We start from the raw sequence: 26997 nt of genomic DNA, 5'->3' as shown, positions 1-26997 counted from the left end.
AAATCTCCATCTGCGTTATTTGGATATATTCTGAGACTAGAACAAAAAGAATGTTTTTCAGCTACAATTTCCTTGTTGTCTCTTGTTATTTGACATACGAAGAGCTCCATTTGAGCTCCATCTCCACATGAATACCCCGCCATGAACAGCCTGTCACAAATCCCATCAATAATGTGTCCTAGTGAATATTTAATGTCTCATCTTTTTGACACAGTCAAACCCTTTATTGTACAAAATAAACATAGCATGTCCCCCATATCACAGTCATCAAATCTTACATTACACAATTCAGAACGCTATACAGTATAACAGGCAACGGTGACTGTAACTGGGACTGTCATCTTTGTCAGAGCTTTGCTTGAGTCTGATATTAATCTCTGCAGTGAAAATATCTGATATTCAAAAGTGATGTTATATACAGTATTCAGCTCTGCCTGTTGCATAAACAAAGGCCCTTTCAGCTCTTCTTGTCACTCTGTGGAAGACTACACATGTACCAGCAGAGGGGCGTGCAGTCTGTGTCTAGCTACACATCACAGGCCAGACATGAAGTGGTGGAGTAGACAGGACACTGCTCGAGGTCCTTCCTCCTGGCCAACACAGAGATGTGTTTGGACATCATGTCTGCAGTGGGGGTCTGCAGCAGGGGGGAGAAAATAATGGCTTCCATACAGCTTTGCACAGTGGAATAAAGAAAGGTGCCCTGGCTCTCTCTCTCTCTCATTCCCTCTTTTTTTGCAGGCACAGTTAGACTCAGACACAAAGCACAAGTGTGCACACACACACACAAAGTGTTTCCGTTAAAATTGTATAACCGAGTATTATGCAGATAGTAAACATAAGCCACACAAACAAACATAATCTCGGATAGAAAATAAGCTGCCAAGGTCTGTGATGAGCTATGATGTCACCTACATATGAACATGACAGTGCACTCTTCATAAAATTAATTTCGATGGAAAGCTAATCTTGCATTAACAGTGATAATATCTTTGTAAACAAATAACATTCCATATAGTACATTCACCATAGTTTATTTGATGCCTCGGAGATAAGTGGTGAACTTATGTTACATGTTGAAAAGAGGCCATACCCGTGAAATGAAACATGTTTATTGTTTAGATGCAATTTGCTTCCCTGATATGAAAATTGCGTAATGGAATTTCATAGAAATGCTACATATTAATATAGGACACCAGTATGCAGTCCGTATTCCAGTCGATATGCCCTCACAAATAATCAGAATACGTAATGAGGGTTCTGTTTTGTGTGAACACATGGGACTGCTGTACAGCTGTGAGGGCATACAGCAGTGTTTCTCAAACTTTTTCAGACCAAGGACCACTTAACCAATTAAACAAAAACTCACGGACCACCTAGCTAAAAAAAAGAGAGTAGACCTACTTCAACAGTATATTACACAATCGGCCTACTCACTGAACCACCTTGCTTATTGTCTTTGCACTTTGCTTATTGTGTCAGAGGATTCATATGATTTAAACTGGCATATCTTACATAGACAGTGTTGCAGAACTGTTTGGATTCACATACAGTACAAGTTGGTTCAATATTGCAAACAACTCATCTATATTATATTTTACCACGTCTTCTCGCGGACCACTTGGGATAGCTTGCGGACCACCAGTGGTCCCCGGACCACACTTTGAGAAACACTGGCATACAGCATCACTGTATTGCCTGATACTGAAAAAGAGCTAAATATATTCCAAAGGCTCTTTTATGTCTCTCCACAATTCTTACCACCACGGCTCATATAATCATGCCATGGAGGGGGTTAATGTAGTGTAAAGATTTCTGTGGAAATGATGCTCTACTATCTATTTTAGGACTTCTCCAAACTCACATTCTCTGTGTTTTCTCTGGTTTGGAGCTGGTCTTTTGGATTTAACCTTGGCTAGGGTATGATTAGTAAGAGCCCATTTGAATTCTATTTAGACATAACTAAATCAGTATGGCATGCCACAGATGCTGAGATCATGGCTATCTAATCAGAGATGGTAAATTCAATCAACCAAAATCCAGTGTCAAGTTGCGACACTGTGTTAAAGGAACATTCTGTATTTCCAGTTTCTATGATTCCAATTCACTTTTTGTCAGTGAATTGCTTCTTAGAGGCCACTAGCTGTCCATTATGTGTGTGTACAGGGAAAACTCTGTGTTCATAAACAGTTCTGGCTCTGTAAATGGTGAACAAACACTGTGGCACGGATCAAACCATCAACAATTCCAGCCAATAAATACATAGCATGTCATTTGATTGGCTGTTGAGCTCAAGTAACAGGATTTCACCAGAATCCCAGGCTGCACGTTTAAGGCCTTTGCTGACTCACTCAGTTTTCCAGATCCAATATCCAAGTTTATCTGGAAAAACCCCTGACATGAAAGCTCTGTCAAGAACTCTACTGTTCATCAGAAAGAGTTCAAAATTATTAGACCCACAAACTGAACTGTTCAAAATGTATCCTTATTCTACACGAAAAACCAAGTGACCCATTAAATATATATTTTTGTTTCAGATTTTTATTTCTCAGACATCAATATCTTATATCTATGTATTATACTATTATCTAACCAGGTTGCAGCACAAGGCAGAAAACAAAATTGTCTGCCTGTATTTGTCAAATGCCTTATAGTGATTTAGCAATGCATATAACAGAGAGTGAATGAATCAAATAAATAAGATTCATGACATGCATGGATGTCAGATATGCTTTTGTAGATTATATGAAACTACTTGTACATGACACTGAAAATGACAGGCTACATTGTCTTAAGTTGTAATGGTAAATAGTAATGGACCAAGGGTAGTTCAGAATAACTGAATGTAAAACGTGAATGTGACATGATAAACTGTTTTAGAGATGTTTATGATATGTTTGCATAGAAAATAAATTAATTATTGGTATGATTAGCAAGATAATATATTTTGCTATCTGACATCATGTACAACCATTTAGTATAAAGTGCTAAAATGAACAGAATAAGGCAGTGTGGAATGAGTCATGAGTGGGATGCAGATATTGCTCTTTCCACAGAAAGTGATACGAGTTGAGACGAGAGTTGTCAGGCCAAAATCATGTGGTGTCTAGATGAAGAAAAAATGACCAACATTCAACAGCAGTGCCTCACTTGAACCTTCTGCTGTCAGGATTAACACAACCATATCTTTAAAATGTCTGCAGATTGCATATCCTGTCATTACTTCTTATGGCAGTACTGACTAATGACATTATAGGGTCTTGTCACTGTGTACGGTAGTTACCATGGCAGCTCTCAGAATGTTACATCATGCTATAACAGCCTACAATAAAAACAAAAACAATGCTTGAATGTTCTATTTGGTCCCAATCTACTTCCTCTGCATTAAGATAACATATGGAATGTTAAAAAGGAAGTCTTGTGGGGCCAACTATGATGCTGATAATGGAACTCTCTTAAAAGGGTCTATAGAATGTCGGTCATTATTGGGAAAATAAGCACACGCTGAACTTGAATCAAACATTCTTTAGAACACAGCTGATCAACCGTCTGCTTTCACTTTTGAATGAAGTTCCAGTCTTTGCGTAGTGATATGAAAGACATGAAATAGAAGCACAAAACCCATTTTCCTTGACAGCGGTCTGTTATACTTAGCAACGGTCTGTTATTGAGAATTAGCAGACCACCGAACGTTGGGAAGGCCCATTCAAGTGAATGGAGTATTATTAAGCATTATGAAGAGCCATGTAATAAATCATGTTAACTTGACAAAAATAATGAGAGCTGCCAAGAAAACAACAGATAAAGGGACATACATACAGTAGGGGCATCATAGCATCTACAGTGCATGCGGAAAGTATTCACGCTTCACTTTTTCCACATTTTGTTATGTTTCAGACTCATCTTAAAATGGATTAAATTATTTATCTTTTCTCATCAATCTACACACAATACTTCAACACCCCACAAAAAAGCAAGTGTTTGGACTGTTTTGTAAATGTATAAAAAAATAAAAGACTGAAATATACCATTTACATAAGTAACTTGCCATTGAGCTCTGGTGCATCCTACTTCTATCAATGGTCCTTGAGAGTCCACCTGTGCCTAAATGCATTTACTGGACATTATTAGGAGAGGCACACATCTCTTTATATAAGGTCTCACAGTTGATGACGTATGTCAGAGTGAAAACCAAGTCACAAGGTCGAGAGAATTGTCGGTAACACTTTACTTGACGGGTGAGTTCATAACACATTCATAGCAGCTGTCATAAACTGCACATAAAGCATTCATGACTGTTTCATGAGACATGACTCAACATTCCTACCAAACATTTCATGAATATGGAAGACAGAACGATGACAACTTGTCAAAATAAAAGTCCAACAATTGCAAAGTAGCATTGCCGTTTTTGTTCCAAACCTCTTACCTGATCATGTCACATCTGAGTCAATGGGCTACTCCAGTGCCAAAGTGACAGAACACGGTCAAGCAAATAATTTTTGTTTCATAAAAATGTATTGTTTTTATGATGTAACCTTTGCAGATGATTTCTCATCTTTTGTTACTGGGAATGTCCAACCGTTCCAGGTTACACAAATACGGGTCAGCTGAATGTAGGCTAGTTTACCTCCCAGTATTAAACTCAGTGATTACGAATACTTCACAACTTGTATAGTAAAGTGACATTCGATGTAGACCTCATAAGATATTCATGAAATATTTACAAAGGCTGGAGAGAAAAACGGCAATGCTGCTTTGCGATTGTTGGACTTTTTTTTGACAAGTTGTCGTCGTTCTGTCTTCCACATTCATGAAAGGTTTGGTATGAATGTTGAGTCATGTCTCATGAAACAGTCATGAATGCTTTATGTGCAGTTTATGACAGCTGCTATGAATGTGTTATGAACTCACCCTTCAGGTAAAGTGTTACCGAATTGTCCATAGATTGATGAGAAAAAATAAAGAATTGAATCCATTTTAAGATGAGTCTGAAACAACAAAACTTGGAACAAGTGAAGCGCTGCAAATACTTCCTGTATGCATTGTATCTATCTACCATCCATCTACCATGGTATATTTGACATGGTTATGTAAGTCTTTTTCCAGAAGATTTAAGTAAAACACCTAGAACATTTCACTGGCATTTTATGTTTCATTCAGAAACCATAGTCATCATGATCACCAAACTTCTTGGTACAATCACTAGCATGTCAGACAATTCAGGTTAGTGATTACCTCACAATCAATTTGCCACCCTCTTTTCAGTCTAAACATTCATAAAAGGTTTGCTAATATCCAGCATCATGAATCTTTGTGCATTTCATATGATCCTGCACTTGTCATCTATCTCAAAGAGGTGATTTCTACAGGTGCTACAGACACACCTTTACTAACAAATTCAGCCATACAAAAAGTACTGGTGTTTCCAACTATCGGGCATCCTAGCTGGTCAAACAGTCTAAATGCTTCTAAATAAGTTTTGGAGGATTACGTGTGGTTAAGATACCATCTGGAGCTTCATAAGTCACATAGTGAAAAGACTCAGCACAAGTTCAAGTTTGCTCTGCTTCACTGTGCTCTAGTCATCCAGGAGGAAGTCGGGCTCTGAGGTTACCTCTTGAGCATCCTGAAAGCATTTGATTGTCACCGTTTCTTCCCAGCTCTCTGTCTCTCTGTATGTGTGCGCTGCCTTTCATCTCTCCTCCCTTTGTGTTCCTTCCTTCCTGCACGGAACACTTGTCTCTGCTCAGCCTCTCTGTCCCCTTCAGCTATTTGGCTCCTTCTTTATCTTCCTCCGGCTCTCCCTCCTCCTGCAAGTCTTTCCTTTCATCTTTCTTTTTCACGCTGGAAGGCCGCGCGGTCTCCACGGCACCCGCATCCCCATCTTCGTCACCGTCCCTGCTCCTCGACGACGATGACGGCTCTCCGTCGTCGTGCCACTCGCTTACCTCCTCGGACACGGAGTAGATCCGTGACTGGCCCGCGCCTCGGTGGCGCAGCTGCAGCACTACGCCTGGGTTGTGGTCAGAGGCACCCGCTGCGTTCCCACGTGGTTCCTCCTCCTCTTCCTCCACGGTGGCCGCAGAGGAGGCCGCTGCCAGGCGGGGGACCGAGCCGTTGGCCAGGCTGCCGAGGGTCTCTGGCGGCCGGGGAGCAGCTCTGGCACCTCCCTGCTGCTGCAGCACAGAGGTGGCGGTCAGCAGGTTGAGTTTGCTCTTCAGCTGCCCAGAGGAAGCCGCCACCACGGAACACCTACGAGGCTGCTCGGGAAATGGCAGGCTCGAGGACCCAGCGCCTCCTTTGACTGCCTGCATGCCAGGTTTGACACCTTTCAGCATACCAAGCACCTCATATCGGAAGCTGGATATGTCCTGCTTCAGCTCCTGTTTCAACAAAAATCCTTTCTTATTATATTCAATTTCATTTTAGGTGCAAATATATTTGTATAGACCATTTCAATCTGTTTCACAGATACATGGAAATGAAAATTAATCAGGCTTTAGCTTAATGCTGTGCAAAATATGGACTTTAAAACATGTTTTTTTTAAAACATCATTGTCCCCATGATACCATTAGCTGTGCCACCGGAAATGCCTTGGAAACGCACATGTTTGTTTATGATGTTGAAAGGGTCTATACTTCAACCGCATACTCAAATCTTTACATACATAATGTTCATTTTAGTTTCCTCTTACACATAATACTGCAAACACTATAGATTTATGTATCAGGATTAGTCACTGCACTATATGTAATGTGTACCTGTGTACTGTGTACCTTAAAATTCTCTTCTGTCAGTCCTTGCTCGGTCTTTGCATTCCTGATCATTGCAGCCACATATCTCTTCACCAAATTCCTGAGAACTTCCTTTAAGACAAAGACAAAACCCCAAAGTGAATGTTACTTATTCGTCAAGCTGCAAGTTGTTTAGCAGGCAACTCTGTTTTAGTAGCCTCCATGACTTTGTAATAATGCTAATGCGCTGTGCCTTAGCAATGGCAGAGACCGCATAAATCCTAGTATGAAAGGGCTAAAAGTAGCAGCGTGGGGCTCAAAGCAGCGCTGCCTTTGAACAGCTGCAGTAACACACTCTAACAGACAATAGACTAATGGGCGTCGTGCTCTGGAGGAGACATCATTACCTGGTACTGGTGATTGATTCGCAGGTTCTCAGCAGCACGTCTCTGAAAAAGATGGAGGCGATTAGACTCCATTGACTTTACGCTATGACAGAGAGCCAACCGTTTTCCTTTTTTATTCTATTACACAGACAGTATGCTTCTCTGCATGAACTCCTACAGGAAGAGTGAATAATATATGGAAAGCTGGCCCAGCATAAAAATAGTGCACAGCAGTAAAGCTTCCAAATATTATACACGTATCACCCGGAAGAAATACTCTTTTCTGATTGGCTGGTGGGTTGCTATTAATTCTGAATAACGGGACACTTATGAAGTAGATCTGGTAAAAAAGTTTAATCACTGTTCCATATCAATGCTTATGAATGATAACTATATAACAGCCATAGTAGGATGACGGTTGAGCCTGAAAGCAATTTAATCAACTGTAAACAAACTAACTGTCCACCGTTATCAATGTTAGGGCCAAAGAATGTTGTACAACAAACTGAACAAGTCAGCTTCTTTTTAAACGGAACCGCTTTTTACTTTATATAAAGGCATGATGACTGCCTATACTGGCAACCAGGTGATAAGAGGAATAACGGCCTTCAAGGTGTCGTTATATGGAATTAACGGACCGTTGCATACATTATTCCTATCCTATATGGACTACTGCTATACATTCTACTTGTTTACTCACTTTTCCAAAAGTGGTGTGTATCTGTATATTTGTGGTCCATACAATTTGTAATGGCTACCTAATACTATACCACAGTACTAACATTCTAATGTTTGTGTGGCCTTACCCCAATTGACTGAAAAGTCTCTGTCCTTTCTTTATGTTTCTTACTGCAGAGGTGCCTCTTGAACCACTTAAAGAGGTACCAGAGGGACTTTGGGCTGGGGATGATATTGAACGGAGGAGGAAGGGTCCCCCCTTCTTCAAAGTAACTCATCCATAGCTTAGTCCTGGCAAACTTCCACTCAATGTCAGCATGATCCTGAAATACACACCCAGCATCGGTTTGGACTTATCATTTTACTTTTGTTATTTGTGATTGGTTGTGATTGTGCTTTGATGTGTGATTGAAAAAAAAGAAAGACCAAGAAAGAGAGAAAGAGAGAAAGAAAGAAAAAACCCCATCAAATGATTCATCGATTTCAGTCCCACAGTTCTCCAATCATTGGTAGCGAGAAAATGTGCCTAATAAACCGAAACAATGGAGAGAATCGAAGACAGATGAAAGCAATAACATAAATGCAAGCAGGGTCGGGGCGGAATGGAACGGCAACTCACAGCGATGTGCTGGTAGGAATTGTTCATCATGGCAATGAGCATGTTCAGAAGAACCACCAGGGAGATGATGTTGTAAGTTCCAAACATGGTCGCGCCAACAAACTCGGTGAACTCATGCTCTGGCTTGACATTGGTGACATACAAGCTGATGAGGCCAAACACAGACCAGAAGAGAGACTGCAGAGTCTCAAACAACCTGCTCCGCAACAAGACACAAAGTTTAATCACAGGAGACTAGTAGAGTAAGATTAGTACAGGAAAGTATTATAGGTAGACATTTCACCATAAAGTATGTGCTACTCATTGTAACCTACTACCGGTATGTGGTCAGTGAATATTGTTCAGTGTGATGTCATTTCCAGCATCTCACTTACAGTAACTTCCTTGGTATTGATTAAAGGAGAATTCTGGCGAATGGGGGCTCATGAACATGCTCTAGCTGTTGGCTGCAGTAAATCAAGCTAGATAGAACTGATTTATTTTTTTATTTTTTTTTATACCGACAATACTCAGTGACCTCGAGAAACAGATATGTATGTGAAAAATCGCCGGAATTCTCCTTTAATGACACATGCAGCATCAGGGTGGTGGTCTCTGAAGCGGTTACTCACGTGGAGAAAGCATTATTCTGCTCCTTACAGCGGATGCCCTTGCATTTGTCCTTCTCGTCCTTGGCGTCCGTCTCGTAGTAGAAGTAGAGCTGGTTGAGGCCGTTGGCGAAGGCCAGCAGGACCAGGCAGTAGATGAAGAGGAACTTGAGGATGTCCAGCAGCATGCGGCCGAGCGAGATCTGCAGCGGGCCCAGGTGCGAGTTGGCCGTGAAGAGCGAGATGAGGCGCAGCGAGCTGAAGATGTTGGCGATGGAGAAGAGCGCCTCAGCCACCAGCGTGGGGTGCCACATGTCCCATTCACACCTCTCCACCTTGGTGCCACCATACTGACCAGAGAGAGAGAGAGAGAGAGAGAGAGAGAGAGAGAGCAGATGTGATCTGATCTGCTCTACTGAAGTAGCCAGGAGAGCATCTACCATCAGTCATGACTCCTTGCATTCTTCTCATGAAATTATGAATATCATAATAAGTATCCACTGGCTAAAAATGTCCTTGCAGTACCTCACAAACAGAGGACATCCTCATGGACAAGGAAGACGGCAGAAAATGACAAAGACTTTTGGAAGGGTTATCAGATGAAACTAATGTATCATTTGGCTGGACAGGGAATGCACACATTGTAACTTAGTTTTACCCAAAGAGCAGAGAAGTGAAACAAATGTATACGGTAAAGTGCTGTGTACTCCTAAGACTGTGTAGAGTGCCTCTGTCTGTAGCACAAACAAAAGCACATTATTTTCCAATGATGTTGTAAGAGCCAAATAGAATGCAACTTTGGATTCAATTACAGCCGTGGCAGTTGCTTGCTTTCTTGTTCTGCGTCACTGGAATTTGTTTGCAAACACAGATATCATGTTTAATAAAGGCCTTGTTTTCTTGAGATCTGGGAGTTTTAAAACACTGACTGAAAAGTTTGCTTTCTCTATGTTTATACAAAATTGTTCCAAATAAGTCACATATGATACAATCTAACATTTGCAAGACATGTCGCATACATGCCTGGAGTACTGTGATAAATTATCAACTATCAAAATTCATTAATCTAACATCTTAGCCCAATAAAGCCTATAACTGTATCATTATTTTAACCTCTAGTTGAAGATCACAAAATAAGGTTCATATGTACACATGAGATGCAGGCTATTGCACGGTATATGATGTACAGTACCTATGATCCTGAGAGATAGTGATCATTTGCCTCCTGCCTCCTTACCCTTTGGTATGCAACGATCTTCAGAGAGATGGTGGCCAGATAAAGGGAGTTCATGACAAAGTCCATGAGATTCCACCAGTCATGGATGTAATCTTGAAAGCCCCCATCCCACATCTGTTTAATCTCGGCCCAGATGAAACCTGCACATATACAAATGAATCCACATTACTGCATTACACATATTATACACACACACATATGTGTGTGTGTTTGTGTGTGAGTTTGCGTGTGTGTAAGAGAGTGTGTGTGTGTGTGTGTGTGTGTGTGTGTGTGTGTGTGTGTGTGTGTGTTTGTGTGTGTGTGTGTGTACAATAACCTCTCTCTAAAACTGGACATTTTACTGTTGTCCAGCTCTTATTTTCACCCGTCACTTCTAGACGATTTGACCACAGATAGTGGCTGTTCTTAAACTAAGATAACAATACTCCCTACTTATAAAAGTACCTAATCTAATAAGGCTGGGGAAATATGCACATGTGCACTATGTAATGCTGCAGAACTGAGTATCTGTACTACAGTATGCTGTGATGAAAGTGTCTGCTGAATGAACAGGGTCAAAGGTACACAGATCCTGATACCTAAAACCCAGGGCAGGATCATCCACTCCACAATGGTGGGCGCCGGCCCCTGCCTGTCGGCCAGCGTGTCGTCATCCTGCGAGACGATGTGCTGTGAGGCCAGCAGGAGGAGGAAGAGGAAGGTGAGGTAGGATGCCGTGTGGCAGATGAACTTGATGAAGGGTTTGCGGATGAGGAGCCCCAGCGGGCTCTTGGGCGCCATCAGGTAGCAGAGGGAGAAGAGCGGGAAGAGCAGGCCGACGATGATGCAGGTGACCGACTTGCCCATCCAGTGGAGCTTCCTCCAGCCAGGGACCTGGTCATACCAGCGCGATGCCAGCAGCTGCTGACAGTTGGGCTGGGCCACAAACTGAACACACACACGGAGGACAGATTAATATGATATATTATATCAGAATTATATATTTAAATTAGGGCTGTCAAAATAACTGATTAATTACGATTAATTAATTTGATAAAAAATAACTGATGAAAAAAAATAGCTTGATTAATCGATTCCGTATGACCTTTGACCCCGAGCCGTTGTAGTCAGTAACCATTAGACTGTAAAATGAAGGAGAGAGAAGAAAATGTGCTGCCTAGATCATTGATTTGAACATTTACTTTTAAAAAATGGCCTGATGGTGTTGATAAAAATAAAGTGTTGATTAAAATAAAGTCCTCTGCAATCTCTGCAGCAAGGAATTTGCATATCACCCGAGTCCGTCAACTCTAAAGTCGCACATCAATGCAAAGAAATAGTGTTGACATTGAGGGGTGTTCATTTATTTTCATTGTGTCCTCTAGGTTATATCTGTTGCCTGAAATAGATTATTATGGCCATTATTTGAACAGTGAGAATAATAATAAAAGAGTTTTTGAACTCAGTAATGTCAGTAATGCTGATTATTCAATGATTCATTTGAATTTAAATATTTAAAATACTTTAGATTAATTAATCACACAGTATGTAATTAATTCGATTAATTGTTTTAATCGATTGACAGCCCTAATTTAAATATTACCGGTATATAACAGCGTTTATATCTGGATATCTGATTATCAGACCTTCAGTGTAACAGCATGCAAGCCATGGAGCAGATTGTCCTGATTGAAACAGCATGGAGAGTCAGACATTCTCCAAGTTCAGGAGAGCCGAGTGTTTAGGTGCGCAGATGTACAAAATGTCTGTTAAATGTCTGTTAAGTGCCTGTAACCATAATTATATTTATAATAATGCACCAATCCTTCCCAGAAGAGAATGTAAAAGCTCATAGTGGATAAATAAAGTTAATCGTGAGGCATAACAGCACGAAACCAATACCATCTCCGTCTAACCTCATTTCCCTCTTCCAAGATGGACCTGGGGGACTAACCCTCTTATCCAGCTTAATGTCAAATGCGTGCAAATGCATCCATAAAGACACAGAGACAATGCGCTGTGAACAAAGACTAACAAACAGACAATGCAGAAACAGTAGTAGAAAAAACAGCGCTCATCTGGGTTCACTTAGCTAACTGACAAGAGGACAAAGGAGCCCTTGACAATATGACAACATGGGATCAGGTTCGTCCCCCTCGGTGGAGCCATAAACGATAGCCCTGCAGAATGGGGCTCTTTTGCGAACCCAACCCAATGACAATGACATGCTTTAATTAAGAACAAGAGGCGTTGTGGAGGAACGCAGAAGAACAAATGTGTCTGCTTCCAGCTCTCACCACCTGGTTTCAATTCCGCAAAATCACACAGCCCCCTGTGAGGAATCACAAGAAAGAAACATGTCCCCCAGAACATCTGCTTTGCACACGCACATATGACTTGGGCAAGAACGTATGACTTGGGCCCGCATCAACCAAACATGATTACACGGTGATGAATGCAGTTGCACTGACGTGCTGGAGGACAGAAGGCCTTGGAAACAGGCACTGTCATCTTTCTAGTATTCTCCAAAGGACAGAGCCACATGCGTACAGAATGGCAACACAGGAGATGATCTCCAAAAATCAATGAAATGCGATTCAATAATGTTGTTCACACGTGACAGGGATTGAAACAGCATGGTTGACAGTGTCTATGGACCTTCAGCATCTCAGAGGGCGTAACCAAGAGGACACCCCTGGTTTTCACAGCAGTGGCTCTCACTTGTCAGAATAAATCTCATGCTGTGCCGAAGTGCCTTGGCTAGTAATGAGAGTGAGTATCAGTTAGAATAGTGATGACACAAGTTCCAGGAAAACTAAGAACTGTTGTAATAGGCATAATGCAATGCAGTTTTCTTGTGAGAAGAGCTTCAAAATATCAAGACATTATGGGCAATCTTGGCACATTTAGAGTACACTGTGCTGTACCTGTATTTGTGAGGTCATAAGATGTAAAATAGTGACAGACTTCTCTGTCATCCACAACAAGGCAAACCACTGAACAGTACGCTTGCATAACATGCATGAATATGATTATCATAGATATGATTGAGAAAAGCCATATCATATGGTGGTTATTAGATGTTCTTTGTTTTGTGTACTCTGGTTTCACAAAAGCTGAAACAGAAATACCCCACAAGAAGCAGCAATGCGTTTGCCACAGTTCTTTTGTCATCCACTTGAAAAACTGGGGCAACACTAATGATGCAATTTTTCAAGGGTAGCATGAGTAATCTGCTGGAAACTAAAGATCTTTGAGCAGGTAATAAATATGGAAGATTAATTTCATCAACTCTCACCCCTTTGGCTTCAGGAGTATCTCAAAACTGCATCCATTTGTACCCTGCCAACCCTAAGAATGTGCTAGATATTACAGTCACACGTGTAGGTCAAATGACTGACAAATGCTGACCCTGACTCTGACCACTAACAAACAAACCATTAGGCCTGACTGCTGGCAGTATTATACAAACTCCTTAGCAGGGCATCATTATCTAATGTTCACTTTCTATGATGAGAAAAACCATCATTGGCCCAATCAGCCCTACGCAGCCTCTCCAACACTGATTATTCCCTCTATCAACGCGCTAATGAGGCAGCCCCCGTTATGCATGTATGACTTCCCCCTGTGTGACATGCAATTTGACTTGATGCAGCCGGCTAATGCTGATCCTAACACTCGCTAAAGTTCATAGCGACTCAGGATCCACCACCAGAGCAACTCAGCCTCCACCGCCACAGTCACACACCAGAGACTGCGGCAAAGTGGGGCCGCTCCACTCCCACGTTGCCATGGGAACAAAGACTTCCACAGATCCATATCAAAGTTAGTCCGAGAGAGAGAGGACATTAATATTTGCTTTGCCTGCCTCGGCTCAGAGCACTCTGATGAGGCTGATGCTTATCCCACGGTCAATGATGAGACGGCAATGGCATCAATTCCTTAGAGTGACTTAAGGTGCTGCTCTTGCTCCCTCAGGCAAGCTGGGCCCCAACTCATCAAACGTGTGGAGTTAGATTCACAACACATGAGGCTACCTTATTTTTAAGATTACCGTGCATAATGTAATTCCTACCTATGTATAATACAAGTTAAAATGAGTAAATTGTTTTTAATAGTTAATGATTGAGTTAAGCTTCTTTATTTTTGTGCATCAACGTCTGACTAAAAAACTTTTTGGCAAGCATGAAGCTTTCTCCCTGCTGCAATGCTCCAAATGTACAGAAGAGGGCAAAATATGCCTGTGTGAGAGCTTGTATTAATACACCAGATTTAACCAGCCTCAAGCATAATCTACAGACACTACATCCTGCTAAAAGGCCTTGACTGACTGGGGTGAATAGCCTCAAAGTAAACCCTTGTTTCATATGATTAGACTCTAAGGGTTAATTCACAACAGAGCCACCCTTACTTTTCCAGTTCTGTTTTTACTTGGTTTGGTCTGTTTTGGTTTGGTTTGGCGGGGTGTGTTATGATGGTGTTGGGTTCGGGTTGGTCCGGTTCTATACATGTTGGGTTCCAGATAGTGCACAACTAGGGGCTGACTGGGCTTTGATAGCCAAAATCAGTTCAGACCACTCTCATTCACTGTGATGACCATACTAACACTGCAGAGCTCTCCTGTCCCTTTCATGCTTACCAAAAACAAACCCCAATATCCATGGCCTACTACTCCAAACCCACGATATGTTTCCTCCATATCACTTGATTAGATACTGCAGTGACACCTTGGTTTGTCTCCCTACCTCCTTCTGGTGGTACTTGATGGCGAGTTTTAGACGTGCCAAGTCGTTGTTCGCCTCCTCCTCCAGCGGCTCCATGTCGTCCCTGAAGTTGAGGATCATCTCCAACTCCCTGGAGCTGCGCGTCTGGTCCAGCAGGTCCTTGGCGAACTGCTTGCACTGGTGCGACAGCTCCTCGTACTCATACTTGAACTCGTTCTCCACCTTGCTGAGCTCCTGCAGTTCCCAGCTGAGGCGGAAGGCCGTGAGAAAGGGGTCCTCGCTGGACAGGGCGATGAGCGAGGGGCTGGACAACGCCCGGTAAATGTTGAGGCGCGAGCGCGAGTGCCGCAGGCTGTCCACGTCCGAGCTGGACACGCACTCCACGCAGTTGCAGCGCACCTCGTGCGGCTGGGGCACCGACACGCCCTTCTGGACCAACAGCTTAATGATCTCATAGTTGTTGGTGTGCGCCGCCAGGATGATGGGAGTTATGTCTGGAGTGAAGTCCGAGAACTGCTTGTCAAGTAAGATGGGCGGAACCTGGCAAAATAAGAGATTGCAACATTTTTAGGGCCGGTTTCCCAAACAACTTCAATGGAGACCTTAACGGAAAGAAAAGGTTTTAGTCTTATAATAGGCTTTAAAGTACTGGCCCTAGCAGCTACTTAATTTGAGGGTCATTAATTCATCAAATAACCAGTGGTGGACGAAGTACACAAATCCTGTACTTGAGTGAAAGTAGAGATACACATGGTTAAATGTTACTCCAGTAAAAGTAGAAATCCTCCTTTTACATTTCCACTTGAGTGTATTATGACTAATACAGTTGCATTTACTATTGTTGAAATGATTCGGCACAGACGTATGCATCCATTGAGCCTTTCTCCTTCATTCAAGGACAAAATCAACTAAGAATTGTTGTATGTAGAAAGAACTAAGTATATATACTCTTTTGATCCCGTGAGGGAAATTTGGTCTCTGCATTTCTCCCAATCCGTGAATTAGTGAAACACACTCAGCACACAGTAAACACACAGTGAGGTGAAGCACACACTACTACAGTGGTGCTCGGGGAGCAGTGCGGGGTTAGGTGCCTTGCTCAAGGGCACTTCAGCCGTGCCTACTGGTCAGGGTTCGAACCGGCAATCCTCCGGTTACAAGTCCAAAGCCCTAACCAGTAGGCCACGGCTGCCCCGATAGATATCTTAAAGATCTCTAAAGTAACCGCTTTTTGCTTTGTTGAATGCTTTACACTTTCGGACCAAATCAAGACGTTCCCTTTTGTGTTTGATAGTGTCAGATTGTCTATCATTGCCTATCATTGTACATCTCTCTATTAGGGATGTAACGATTACCGGTATAATGGTAAACCGCGATAAAAATGTTGACGATAATAATTATCGTTTTCTTTTGAAATATCATAATTATCACGGTTGATTACCGCGGTGTTGAAACCGTGTGTTTAATCCTTCCCAGCTTCATCCGAGCCTGCTTTTGACGTACAGGGGTGGGCAAACTGAGCCCCGCGGGCCGGATCCGGCCCGCCAAGCACTTTCATCCGGCCCGCCGAGCATTTCATTTGGTTATCAGGCTGCTTGCTATTTTTTTCCTGCGATAGAGACGACGTTGGTTAGCTTTACTGCAAACTGCTTTTCACTCTCCTTAGAGAACATTATGTCAATGTCAAAACATCATGTTAAATAGAGATAACATCATGTTAAATTAAGTTAACTCTTAGTTATCTCCTTTGCAGCAGATCTAACGTGAACATTATGCGATCCATTTAATTGGGAACGCGTCTGCACTCACAAGAGGGAGAGAGAGCCGCAGGTTCCAGGTGGCTTGTCATTGTTGATAATTGATATCTCCTTCTTATAAGAAACTTTTAAAAGAAAATCATGAAGGCAACAGTAGTTCCCACTACTGACCATTAAAAAACTGTGAGAGGGCCCAGCCGTAGGTACAGCACTAGCCATAGCGAAGCAGGCAGAAGATCATTGAGAAATAAACGTGAATTAAAGCGACTGTCTTAAAGCGACAGTGCACAATTTATACATTTGTTAAACAGCATAAAATTAGCAGCATGTTTAAGCAATTCATATTTTAAAACAAATACGTTTCATACTAAATTATAGGCTATAAAAAATGTATTTTTTTATGTGTGTGTCGTGTAGGGGGGGGGGTCAAAACCCAATATGGCCCCTGAGCCAAAAAGTTTGCCCAACCCTGGCCTAGCAAATGAAACAAAACTTGTACTACTGATTCTGTTGTCTTATTGATGGTTTTAACTGCGATTCGGATTAGGCTACACCTGATTTTAAAAGGTGGAACATTTTCACCGCAAAACGTGCACTGTATCATTTAGCCACTCTGCGTCTTTTTATGTTCGTGTCCACATGAAATCCATTCCACTCATGTTATCAGGAGAACGCCGTAGCCTAAAGTTTTATTTTGAACACTTACTTTGGTCTCACTCATTGGATCCAAATAACAGAAATAGCAAACTCCAAGTCATGGTAGGGTAAGCTATAAGCACATAGCCAGTTTAATATGAAAAAGTGAACGGGACACATTTTGAAACTATTTCAGCTTTTGTAGGCCTATCAGTGCTTTCTGAACATATTGAACACACTTTTAAAAACACTGTGATAATACCGAAAATCGTGATAATTTTGGTCACTATAACAGTGAGGTTAAATTTCATACTGTTACATCCCTACTCTCTATCATTGGCTATTACTGTCTATCATCATTTGCTCGATGGCGTCATGAGGCTAGTTATGGTAACATCAATATTGTGAAAAGGGGTCAACAAGGTACAGTAAATAGTGGATATAACAATAACATAGGTTAGGCAACACCATTATTTAAAGCCTAGCTCGCTTCATAGAAAATACCCATGTAAGTACACATGTATTTGGACAGTCTTTTTTCCAAAAGGAACTTCAGCTGTACTTCAGCTGTCACAGAATGTAGTGGAGTAAAAAATAAGATATTTGGCTTAGAAATGTACTGGAGTAAAAGTAAAAAGTTTAACATAATTTAAATACTCAAGTAAAGTACAGATATATGAAAAATGACTTAAGTACAGTAATTGATTAAATGTCCTCAAGTAATGTCCGCCCTTGCAAATAACCAAGGAGAGCAGGCCTTTTAACAATAGAGAGACTTTTAACATCTAAAAGTCTATTAGCGCATAGAGAATTACATAATTCCTGCTTCGCCAATCTTGTGATAAACTCATAAAAAGGCTAACGCTCTGGAGTGGAGTGCCTTGTTTGCCTTGTTTTGTAGCCACTCAAACACTGAGGTCTGGCTAAATCTGATGTCTTCTACCGCAGCTTAATGCTTCCAGTTACGGTACCCACTGACCTGCTCTGTACATGTTTTCAAAAGCTACTTGCTTTCAGAGCCTGTGGTTTTTAATTTCCTTGCCTGTACCACAGCCAGGGCTTTCATCAATTCAGAGCCATCTTGAAGGCACCGAGCGGAAGACCACAAATGACTGAGTTAAAAGAAATGAGAAAAACAGAGAGCGAGTGATTTTGGGGCTAGCAGACAAGGAGACAAAAAAAAATCCTGAGAAAGAAAAGTATGTACTAGAACATCAGAGTACCGGTAATTAGAATTTTGTAAAAAAAAAAAAACTGTCAGAGAGTGTTCTACAGTAGGTGAGGTAACAAGTGAAGTGTGATGCATAGAGGGGATGATTTGGAACAAATTTACCTCTCTGTGCAAATCATGCTTTTCTCAGTCAATCATGTGGAAAAGTAATGCCTCAGCTGCACTGACAGTTGTGATGGCCAACGGTGTGAAGGGGCTGCCAGGCTGGTCTGACACACCATGAGCTACTCATCCTCTGCCCTTCATCCAATCTCAGTCAACAGGCAAAGTTACTGAGTTCCAGCTTAATTAAGGGAAACTGTCACCGCACACAGCAAGTGCTTATTGCTATATTGTTGTAAGAGGAGTTGGATATACAGTACAATGCACTGCACTGTATATTAGTGAGGACTATGCACTCATAAAGAACCTGCTTGTTCAAATCGGGGGGGGAAATTGAACTGCATAGATTGAACTGCATATTCTGTAACCTTCACTTTCTTTCTGTAAATGGTGTAATTAACCAAACAAAAACCCTGTGCATCATGGTACATGTGGGTAGGGATGCAAAGTGCATGTTACAGCACCAGTGTCTCGAACAGTGGGTGTGTCATAAATAATCTACCTCTCAAGGGCTAAAGAGCCAATTACACAAACATTCAATGGCAGAAGCATTTCATCCAATGGATTAATATCTTCACATTTTAAAAATCCTTTCAAAAGAACACACACAGCTTCACACAGCTCACCTGACATAAAGTCCTAGTGAAATCAGTATAGCTTTAAAATGTGTGGTGTGTGAGAAATGATATAAAAGCAGCCAGATTCAGTTTAGCCTAATTCAGTGAGAAATGCACTGCACAAAATGTGCAAACTACATATGTTCAAATTGAGACGCATGGACATGTGAAAGAAAGAATGAATGAATGAATGAAAGAAAAAAAGAAAGACAGAAAGGAAACATGTGCCTGAGCAATAACAAGGAAGAGCTGAGAGAGAACCAATCATTCTTTGATGATTGGGCAGGGCAGCTAGTTCATGGTTAGTGTTTCTCTGTATGAGAGAGTATAAATGCACGTTTTTCTCTTTGATGCAAGGTGGTGCTTGTGAAGACCATTACCTGCATCCCCCCGCTAGGCTTCTTGTGATTGAGCAGGAGCTCCACGGCGCCGACCACCTCCTTGCGAATGGCGTGGAGCAAGGCATCTCCAACATAAACATTAAAAGTGAGAAGGAGTTCTATGATCTCCAAGTTTTCATTCTCGATGGCGATGAGCAACGCCGTGCGTCCAAGCGGATCGATACAGTTGATGTTTATTTTAAAGTAGATCTCAGCCTCATCCAGCGCTTGCTTCACACTGGCATAATCTCCTTTCTCTATTGCAGTCAGATAGGCCTTTTCCTGAGGAGACAGTTCAGACTCAGCCCGTACTATTCGTAAAGGGATGCGGTCCCTGTACGAAGAGTTGTCCGTTCGACCGAAGTACAGCTGTGACATCGTTGCTAAGCCATCACTGATGCTGTAGAAAAAGAAGGGGGGGGGGGTGCAGAGAAGCAGTGCTCAAATTTCCTGCGCTTTAAAGTGGAATATAAAGAAAATAGTCGATTACTCTCGTTTGACCTTTAGCTTGATTTTTGTATGGTTTCTGACGACTCCATGGCTGCAGGCCGATTATAGTTTCAAGAAAAGAAATATAGGCCTGGCCTAACCTAACCTAGGGTCCTTCCCTACTTCCATAATGGGTAAATATGGACCCTTCCGAGGGCACAATTTGAGATTTGTAGGATGAGGAAGCAATACAATTCATAAGTATTTAATACGACCGTCAATTCTGTTTTCACAGATTGGTCTACTTTTTTACAACAATTAATGAGGCTATGCAGAAACAAACCGGATATCACCGGACACAAAGTAGTTCACATAACTAACATCATGCGTCAACTTTACCCTGTCTGTACCTGAATGTCAGTGCTATGCGGTTTTTTGTCACAGGTTATTTGTTAAGAAAAACAGGCTATGAGATGCAGCTAACTGAAATAAAACAGTTGCACTCATAAATTGCATTATGCAGGCATGCTACTCACCTTTAAACTGAAGATATTCTTACACAGTATATTCTTTTGCGATTCAGAACCATGTGCACAACAGGTGATCTGAGGACAGCAATCCACATTTCGCAGAACTGACCATAAATCCTTCGACTCAGGAATCCTAAGTCAAACACGCAGTAATCAATTCCGACACATAACATCTGAAGTTCAATGTTACCAGTCAACCGATACTAAACCGGTAAAATATTTCTTTGACTCCAAAGGCTCTCCCTGTATCACTTCCACCCATTGGTTTTCTTGTGATGACAGAAAAACTCAGTGTGGATACTTGTCAAAATGAAAAAGAAATAGGCGTACCTAAATTGAAATACCCAACAGAACAGTTTGAAAAGCCAATGCAATTACGCAGTCGTTCACACATTTTGCGCATAGATTCATGAGGCAGTGTCGTAGGCTTCTGTTGTCGGTCCGCACTTCAGCCCAGCTGTTGCTGCGTTTCGCGCTTTCACGTGTGATTATCGCCTCTTTGCCCATAATGAATGAGCATCCAGCATGCAGATCTCCTTTCGCCTATCTTTGGAGCTTAGACAGCCTACTTGATGACAGTTCGCTCATCGAACAAGAAAAACGCTAGCCAATCTCTCTCTCTCTCTCTCTCTCTCTCTCTCAGTGGCAGTTGCACTCTCTCCCATGCTCACCTCCCGCAATGAGGTAGAAGAGAAAGTACCCTAAATGTATTTTAGCACCATTTCAGAAAGTTTACGAATGCTGCATGTTCATGTTTTGATTAGCCTACGTTTCTCTTCAACACAAACAAATCATAAACAACATGCATATTATGCTGCATGCTATTGTTTCGATTCACATTAAAACCAAGCAGATTGTCTTTTTCTCAGATTGAGTAGTATTCAAGATGAATACTGAACAAAAAATACGAATGACACGCGTAAACAAATCAATTAATTAAAGCATAGGAGGCTACCTTCACACATGCACTGAACCCTGATAATGATAGGCTCACAGATTTGCTTGTCACCATTTTCATTAAGATTAGCCTACGGATGCGGACGGTGGCTTAGGGCCATTGACAACTCTGAAGAGGAGGACGAGGTTTGGAGATGTCAGAGGAGTGAACCAATTTTTGGGGCTGGCAAAACAAAGTGAGTATATATGGCCCTATAGGCTACACAGATTGGAGACTATAAAGTAGTCAGAAAAATTGGCTTTGCAGTTACGAATTCACAAGGAGAAGGAAATCACCGAAGAGGCCAGTAATTATATTGACATCAGGGGAGAATTGAACACACAGGAAATGGTCAAGTGGAGATGATATTGTCTTAACTGTTGCGGTGATTATGACAACAACCTCTCAATAGCAAGGGTGAGCTGGCGGTCATGGACAATGCAGCTGTCGGGGTATGGTAGCATCATATCTTTCTCATTTCCAAACAAAGTTAAACTGTGTAGCTGCTCTAATCATTGCCTATATGTGTTAATATTGCCTCCTGAGGATTACCCAGTTGACAATTATTCCTAGACCGAATCAAATGCAAATGTGGGTAGTGCTGGAGATGGGGACCTAGGCAAATATTTCCAAGGCATTTGGAAGTCATCTTTCAAAGAGAGGCCTATTACCACATCTTACCAAAATAAAGAAAGAAAAGTGCTGCTGTGTCCATATTCACAGATATGTATGCTAATTTCAGATAATGTAACTGATCATACAATGCACAATAATATAGGATGACTAAGAAACTGACTGAATTTAACTTATTAATTATGAACATGTAGAATCATTGAACATGAACATGAAAGGGAAAGGGGAGGGGGTCCCAGTATGGCTCTATATCACATCTAAATTGCATATCGAAATAGCTCTTTAACTTAAAGGCAGACCATGCTTTCGTATAATGAGAGAAAACTGGGCTCCGAACCGAAATGGTCAATTCCTCTTAATGTCAGGCTTGACAGGCCTTTTTGAAAGCTCATCCTGATAGCAGTCCTTTGGAGAGATATCCTGAGGACACTCTGTCCAGTGCAGCTGTTTAAATCGCCATTGCTATCTGCCTCCGAGGAACCTCACTTATTAAAATTGATTTGCTATTATCCCTATAGACACTGGGCAAGAGCCAGAGACTGGAGGAGAGTTCGCCTCACTGCAGCTAACATTTGTGGAAGGGAGCAGAGAAGGTTTACATGTCATATAGTGTAAATTAGTTATTAACTCAGCGTCTGGGATTGCTATGTGGCCTTTAGGAGTTGTTATATGCATACTAACATGAAAAGTGGTGGCCAAACGGAAACAGGACATACATGTAAACATCCATTAGGTGAGTAAGACCTGTTTGCAAACGGGGTGAGTGCTGGAGGCGGTTAATGTAAGCAACCCAGTAGCATGCAGTGCTGAAGAATGTCACTGCATAAACAACAGCTTCCTTTCTTGCCTGAATATTTATTACATTTCAAAGCGCACCTTAAACAATTTCAAAGACATTAAGAGCTGGAGTGACAGTTCATGAACACTAAACTCACTGTTAACAATCTCCAGTACTGAGAGAGTCAGACTCTATTGAAGTCTTTTGACAAATAGACAAGGGTTTTCTCTGATGTCTGACCAGAAAGGTTTGACTTTGCGTGGACTGAAAACTGCTTAAAGGAGAATTCCGGTGTGATATTGACCTAAAGTGTATTGAAACATGATACCGAGTGTGAACGTATGTCTCATAGCCCATCTTGGCTTGTCCCCTGCACTCCAAAATCTGGCGCTAGTTAGCCGATGCTACCAACAGCTTTTTCAATAGTGGTGCTTCGGCATCGGGCTAGCCATGCAAATAAATCACTGTTTTACACCCATTTACGAGGCTCAATGTATCTCCACACTTCATTGGTAGACTTCCGAGGGCCCTGACATTTAAAACGAGACATTGAGAACTTTGAAAAAGCACTGGTAGTTTACTTACAAAACGATTTATACAGACAGTACCTTCACGAAGTTTAGCGTTTGCAGCCATCTTGAATTTAGTCACGATAAGTCGAGCAACGAGTAAGAATGAACAGGTATGATAAGGGATCAGATTCCAAAAATAATTCAGTGGAAATGCATGGATTCCAGTTGCTGCTACTGGAAGAAACTGGAATCCATGCATTTCCACTGAATTATTTTTGGAATCTGATCCCTTATCATACCTGTTCATTCTTACTCGTTGCTCGACTTATCGTGACTAAATTCAAGATGGCTGCAAACGCTAAACTTCGTGAAGGTACTGTCTGTATAAATCGTCTTGTAAGTAAACTACCAGTGCTTTTTCAAAGTTCTCACTGTCTCGTTTTAAATGTCAGGGCCCTCGGAAGTCTGCCAATGAAGTGTGGAGATACATTGAGCCTCGTAAATGGGTGTAAAACAGTGATTTATTTGCATGGCTAGCCCGATGCCGAAGCACCACTTTTGAAAAAGCTGTTGGTAGCATCGGCTAACTAGCGCCAGATTTTGGAGTGCAGGGGACAAGCCGAGATGGGCTATGAGACATACGTTCACACTCGGTATCATGTTTCAATACACTTTAGGTCAATATCACACCGGAATTCTCCTTTAATGACTGCCAAAATTCTTTGTAAATTTAAAATTTAGTTGGTGCTAATATATAAGCAGATCCTATGTAACTTAAAATTATATTTGTTTCATCTTGTGACATTTCCAAAATGTCTGTTATGAGATTTATGATCTGAGAGTGACTTAAGATGTCAAAACATACAGTAAAGTTAGTTTCCCAACATGACATATGTGTTTCATTTTCTCTCAATGATTGAATTCTTCCATTATACACTCAATTTTTATTAATTATAAGTAACAATGACAAATGGTGGATTGGATGAAAAATAACTTTAAAAATAACTATTTGTAAACCTATTTACAAAATGTATCAATTTCAGTACTACATTGTTGACAACAAACAAACAAAATTTTGATGGCTCTTCTCAAAGGGAGATGTCTCAGTGATAACAACCAACAGCAAACTGCAGGGAGGTAACAGTCTCCCCTTTTCCCTCATTTAATTGGGTTGCTGACGAGCCTGATGGCAAGCTGTCACTCAAAAGATGAGCAGTAATATCCAGCTGCAGAGTGAACCAGTGGATAAGGAGGATGAGAAAGACAGTTAGGGAAGAGAGACAGGTGGGGGAGGGAGGAGCAAGACAGGGTGAAGAAAGAGGAGAAAGGGGTGGGTAAAACAGGGTGAAGAAAGAGGAGAAAGGGGGTGGGTAAAACAGGGTGAAGAAACGGGATGAAAGAAAGTGGTCAGTAAGACAGGATGAAGAAAGCAGATAAATAATAGTGACATCTGGTAACACCTCCGGTTGCCTTAGCTACAGGTACCTAATGCAGACAGAACAGCACCCCTCACCCTTTCAGCCTGTTAAAGCACATGTGAAGGAGGCCTGGCCTGAGGGGTGCACTGGACTCCTGTTGTGTCATGATTCACTGTCCACAACTATCACTTCATTTCAGAAATGCCTACAGGACGATAGCTCTTCTGTTAACTGTTAATCTAAACTGTTTCTGTAATCTTACAAGAAACATGCCTTGCGTTCAGCCAGATCTGCACAGCGCTGGAAGAAGTTGAATGCGCCCCCTGATTTGACGCTACCGCAACACGAAGCCAGGCAATTTCCTTCCTTCAGATACAGGTCTTTTTATAACCTCTCAGTGTTAATGCAAAAACCGGCCTTGCTCAAAACAACACTAATTAACATAATTTTGCTCTTAATCAAATGTGTGAACTTGTTAACTACCGTGAATAGACCCTAGGTTGTTTTTATTCCTGAGTTACACTTTAAGTCTTAAATACAATAAGTACTATAAGAAGCGTTGATCTGTCAGGGTGTGTGGACCAGGAGTTAATGAGGCGTGTCTGGGTGAATGAGACGTTTCTCTGTTACATTTCTTTTTAAAATTTGAGCAAACCCTTCTGACATCTGGCCCTCTTTGTGCCTGTATGCTTCACTTCATATTTTTTATAAAGACCTGCCCAGGAATACATCATAATTACTTTAATTGATTTCTACGTGAAAACAAACCATGCAGTAAGCGACAGCTAGCTTGGTGTTGTTCACTTTATATAACCCTGATGACCTCATCAGTGAACAAAACAAGCAAAACAAGGGACTATAATTAACACACAGTGATTGATCTTGTTGATGACCACAGCCCACTCGGCTGGAGTCTAGACTCAGCTTGAGAGCTGGACTGTTCTCTGAAAAGCACTTGTGAGCGTGACACACATTGATATGCTTGTGGTGCACCTCAGCAGTGTGCTCTCCTGCCATGGCCATGGAATGGGTGTGCGGCATATGTGATCATGTGCATGCATGAACTGAATGGAATCACTTCATTTCCCTGGTCATGCTACCAGAGCCCATAAATAATACAGTCTATTTACAAGCCAAACACTAACTTCAATCTGGAAAAAAGTCTAAAAATGTAAAAATAAAAAAGAAGGTTTCCAGATCCAGGTACTCAAGTGGATTCGAACATTGGAACAACTTTATTTTAACAACTTTATTTTGTGTAATGTACCTGCCACATGCAACAGGGTGGGCAGTGTGACCTGCCGAGCGTGTCAGCTGTGAACTGAAGTGTTTCAAACACTCCTCAATATAAAACACACACACAGACACAGACACACACACACACACACACACACACACACACACACACACACACACACACACACACTATGGATTGGTATATGTTTGCTGTAATAGAAGACATCCCTGTCTCTCTGCAGTGTATTTGGTGGGTTTGGAACTGAACCCCAGCAATCAGCTTCTGTAATAAAGTCCTAATTGTGTACGGAGTGGTGTGTGCTGGTCACTCTGATCATTCGGAGGCTTTCCGGGATTCAGTCTCTGGACAAAAACAAATTATGAGCGATTGTGAGAATATAAGTTGAATAGTGGATGAGATGAGATGACAAGAGCTCGCATGAGGTTTTAACTAAATGGTTACAAATTGCCTCTGTCCAAGGTGCTGAAGGTGCCATAGATTTTGGTACAAAGACTGCCAATTCTGCCCAAATTGATATTCCTTAAAGTCAATGTAGACTACTACTGCCTGCATAGAATCATTAATTTGCATTGATTTCATGCATTCAAGGGAACAAAGACACACTGGCTTGTGGCTAAACTGTCAACTCATGTATCTGGACATGCCAGGGAAGCGTTGTCACATTAATACCACACTGTGACTCCTTTGTGTCTGTGTGAGTGTGTCATATGCCATATAATTGGCCAGCCACCCTTGGTGCTTCTATTTACATGCAGAAGAGGGCTCAAGAGGGGTGAATCATATGCATGAGAATACAGTTCTGACTAAACTCTGTTGGAAGGCACTCTGTAG

General features: G+C 41.6%; 1 protein-coding gene across 1 annotated transcript; it reads right to left on the bottom strand.

Annotated features, from left to right (window-relative positions):
- Positions 1 to 4942: 4942 nt before the first annotated feature.
- On the bottom strand, positions 4943 to 21366 carry LOC121709494 (short transient receptor potential channel 4-like). Its single transcript, XM_042092924.1, has 12 exons — positions 20961 to 21366; positions 20637 to 20763; positions 19672 to 20071; positions 14970 to 15488; positions 10824 to 11172; positions 10246 to 10385; positions 9033 to 9358; positions 8422 to 8617; positions 7931 to 8125; positions 7146 to 7187; positions 6781 to 6870; positions 4943 to 6386 (listed from the first exon to the last, which is right to left on the bottom strand). Exons 3-12 carry the CDS (start codon positions 20047 to 20049, stop codon positions 5772 to 5774), a joined length of 2850 nt encoding a protein of 949 aa, XP_041948858.1. The 5' UTR covers positions 20050 to 20071; positions 20637 to 20763; positions 20961 to 21366; the 3' UTR covers positions 4943 to 5771.
- Between the last annotated feature and the right edge of the window lie 5631 nt (positions 21367 to 26997).

Source organism: Alosa sapidissima, chromosome 5 (genome assembly GCF_018492685.1).
Source record: "Alosa sapidissima isolate fAloSap1 chromosome 5, fAloSap1.pri, whole genome shotgun sequence".
NCBI lineage: Eukaryota > Metazoa > Chordata > Actinopteri > Clupeiformes > Clupeidae > Alosa > Alosa sapidissima.
The sequence above is the reverse complement of the archived record's forward strand: the minus strand, read 5'-3'. Positions and strand labels throughout refer to the sequence as shown.

Bases quoted from the DNA above. Each gene is read 5' to 3' on its own strand.
- LOC121709494 (XM_042092924.1), bottom strand. From the start codon at position 20,049: ATGTCACAGCTGTACTTCGGTCGAACGGACAACTCTTCGTACAGGGAC. The intron at 15,489-19,671 runs GTAATGGTCTTC...TTATTTTGCCAG, and splicing joins AGCCTAGCGGGGGGATGCAG to GTTCCGCCCATCTTACTTGA. The intron at 6,387-6,780 runs GTACACAGTACA...TTGTTGAAACAG, and splicing joins TGACAGAAGAGAATTTTAAG to GAGCTGAAGCAGGACATATC.